Source organism: Arachis ipaensis, chromosome B05 (genome assembly GCF_000816755.2).
Source record: "Arachis ipaensis cultivar K30076 chromosome B05, Araip1.1, whole genome shotgun sequence".
NCBI lineage: Eukaryota > Viridiplantae > Streptophyta > Magnoliopsida > Fabales > Fabaceae > Arachis > Arachis ipaensis.
This window is the reverse complement of record NC_029789.2, coordinates 6,975,914-6,978,014: the sequence shown is the minus strand read 5'-3', so window position 1 is coordinate 6,978,014 and position 2,101 is coordinate 6,975,914. Positions and strand designations below refer to the sequence as shown.

General features: G+C 37.1%; 1 protein-coding gene across 1 annotated transcript in view; it reads left to right on the top strand.

Moving 5' to 3' along the window:
- LOC107642716 (peroxidase 51) overlaps positions 1-1,960 on the top strand; it is a 6,142-nt gene extending 4,182 nt beyond the window's left edge. Inside the window, exon 4 of the mRNA XM_016346170.2 lies at positions 1,362-1,960. Within this exon, the coding sequence (XP_016201656.1) occupies positions 1,362-1,765 (404 nt within the window). The 3' untranslated portion in view covers positions 1,766-1,960. The remainder of the gene's footprint in view (positions 1-1,361) is intronic.

Below are 2,101 nucleotides of genomic sequence, written 5' to 3'. Positions count from 1 at the left end.
TGAGATTTCAGGACCGTCTCATTAGTCGGGGCGGGACGGGCCAGCCCGCCAAAGGGCAAGATTTTGGCCGGGCGAGGCGGGTTTTCCCACTATTGCCACCCCTATAGGTATAATTGATAACTCTGGAATTGGTTGTGGAGCAAGCAAAATGTATCGAACTGATCCACCAACTAGAGTTTCTGATACGAATTCATCCTCGTCATCATCCTCAGAGGAACCACTTTCGTTGCTATCGGTGACATACTCTTTATCGAACTTCTCACCTTTCACGTCCACGTCTACCGCTGGTCTAGCACATTGCAGAGTAGTGGTGCAAGAGGTGGGTCATCATCCTAGATGAAATTCGAGTTGCCAAAATCATCACCCCCAACATCACAAACCTCCGCAGAAAACTCCATCACTTGTTGAATCATGATGCTCCCCCTAGACATCAAACACGAGGCGCACATGCTCATTGTCATTGAGTCAGAACAGACAAAATAGAAATACACCGTTTCTCATCGGTGCTAGCATCCTATACCTAGCTCTTCCAACCTGTTTTCTCTCATTACCACCGAGGTGCGTCAATATTAGACTCTTCAACTCATACAAAGAATCTGCTCTTCGAGTGCACTTCAAAATATGATTCTCATACTCAAATATAATTCCAATGTCACTGTTTCGCATGTGGTGGTTAGGATACAATATTATAACAAAAAGACTACCACCACTAGATATTTCTACTAAATTTATTGAAGAAACTGATGAAAAGAAAGATTGAGATGTTTATGGAGAATACTAATAGTTTGTCGATCCTTTTATAGCTAATTGAAATTTGTCGTACTATAACTCGTTTACAGTGATAATATTTTAACTTAGCGTATATCTCGTTTACCGTGTAAATGAAATAAGTATGTGTATATCTCGTTTACACAATATACGAGATACGTGAAAGTGTCTCTTTTTCATGCATCACATGTCCTGATATGTGTACTCGTTAATGTGTCTTATCTCGTTTACAGTATAAATGAAATATACACATACTTATTTTATTTACATTGTAAATGAGATAAGACATGTTGTACAAATCAAATAAGCATGTTTTACACGCTAAATAATTTATATTCGTAAATAAAATATTTATTTTATTTATTTAAAAAAATCAGAATATTTTGGAGTTAAGCTCCAAAACGACGAATCTTAGAAATCACTTTAAGACATATAAACATTCTCCTATACAATAAGGAAGTCTATTTCTGATTCTGAATAAAAAAGATAAAAACTTTAGGGAAAAAAATTTCTTAATTCACATGCAATAAGGCCGGGCGAAATTAAGATGAAGAGTGTTGACGTGTTGCTATGTTGGTTGATTCACTTGGCAGGGGCTCACACCGTGGGGTTCTCTCATTGCAACAAGTTCAATAACAGAATCTACAATTTCAAGAGCCACACTAAAGTGGACCCCACACTCAACGACCTTTACGCCTCGCAGCTAAAATCTATGTGCCCGAGAAATGTGGATCCAAGGATTGCAATCGACATGGACCCAACAACACCACGGGCTTTCGATAACGCTTATTTCAAGAATCTTCAGAAGGGTATGGGCCTGTTCACCTCAGACCAAGTTCTGTTCATGGACCCAAGGTCCAAGCCTGCTGTGGAGGCTTTTGCTAGTAACAGCAAAACCTTCCACGCCAACTTCGTCGCTGCCATTACCAAGTTGGGCCGAGTTGGAATCAAGAATGCGCAAAATGGGAACATTCGTTCAGATTGCTCCATCATATGATTTTCAAGGAACAAAAGAACAAGATAGAATCTTTAAGGGGGTTGGTTAATCCGAGTATATGCTATGGGGGAGATTATTAATAATGAACAGAATAAGTTCATTAAGTTGCTTGTAAATCTATTTTATGTTGTGCTTAATCGTAACTGTTTAAATTTGTTAATGTCTTTATTGGCATCATCTTCTCCTGCGTTCCAATAGGGTGTCTTTATTTGTTAGATATATACTAAAATTAGTTATTAGTATAGAATATATATTAAAATATAAAATATATATTAAAAATAAATTAAACTACATATATATTTATATACATATGTATAATAATTGATTTGGACATTT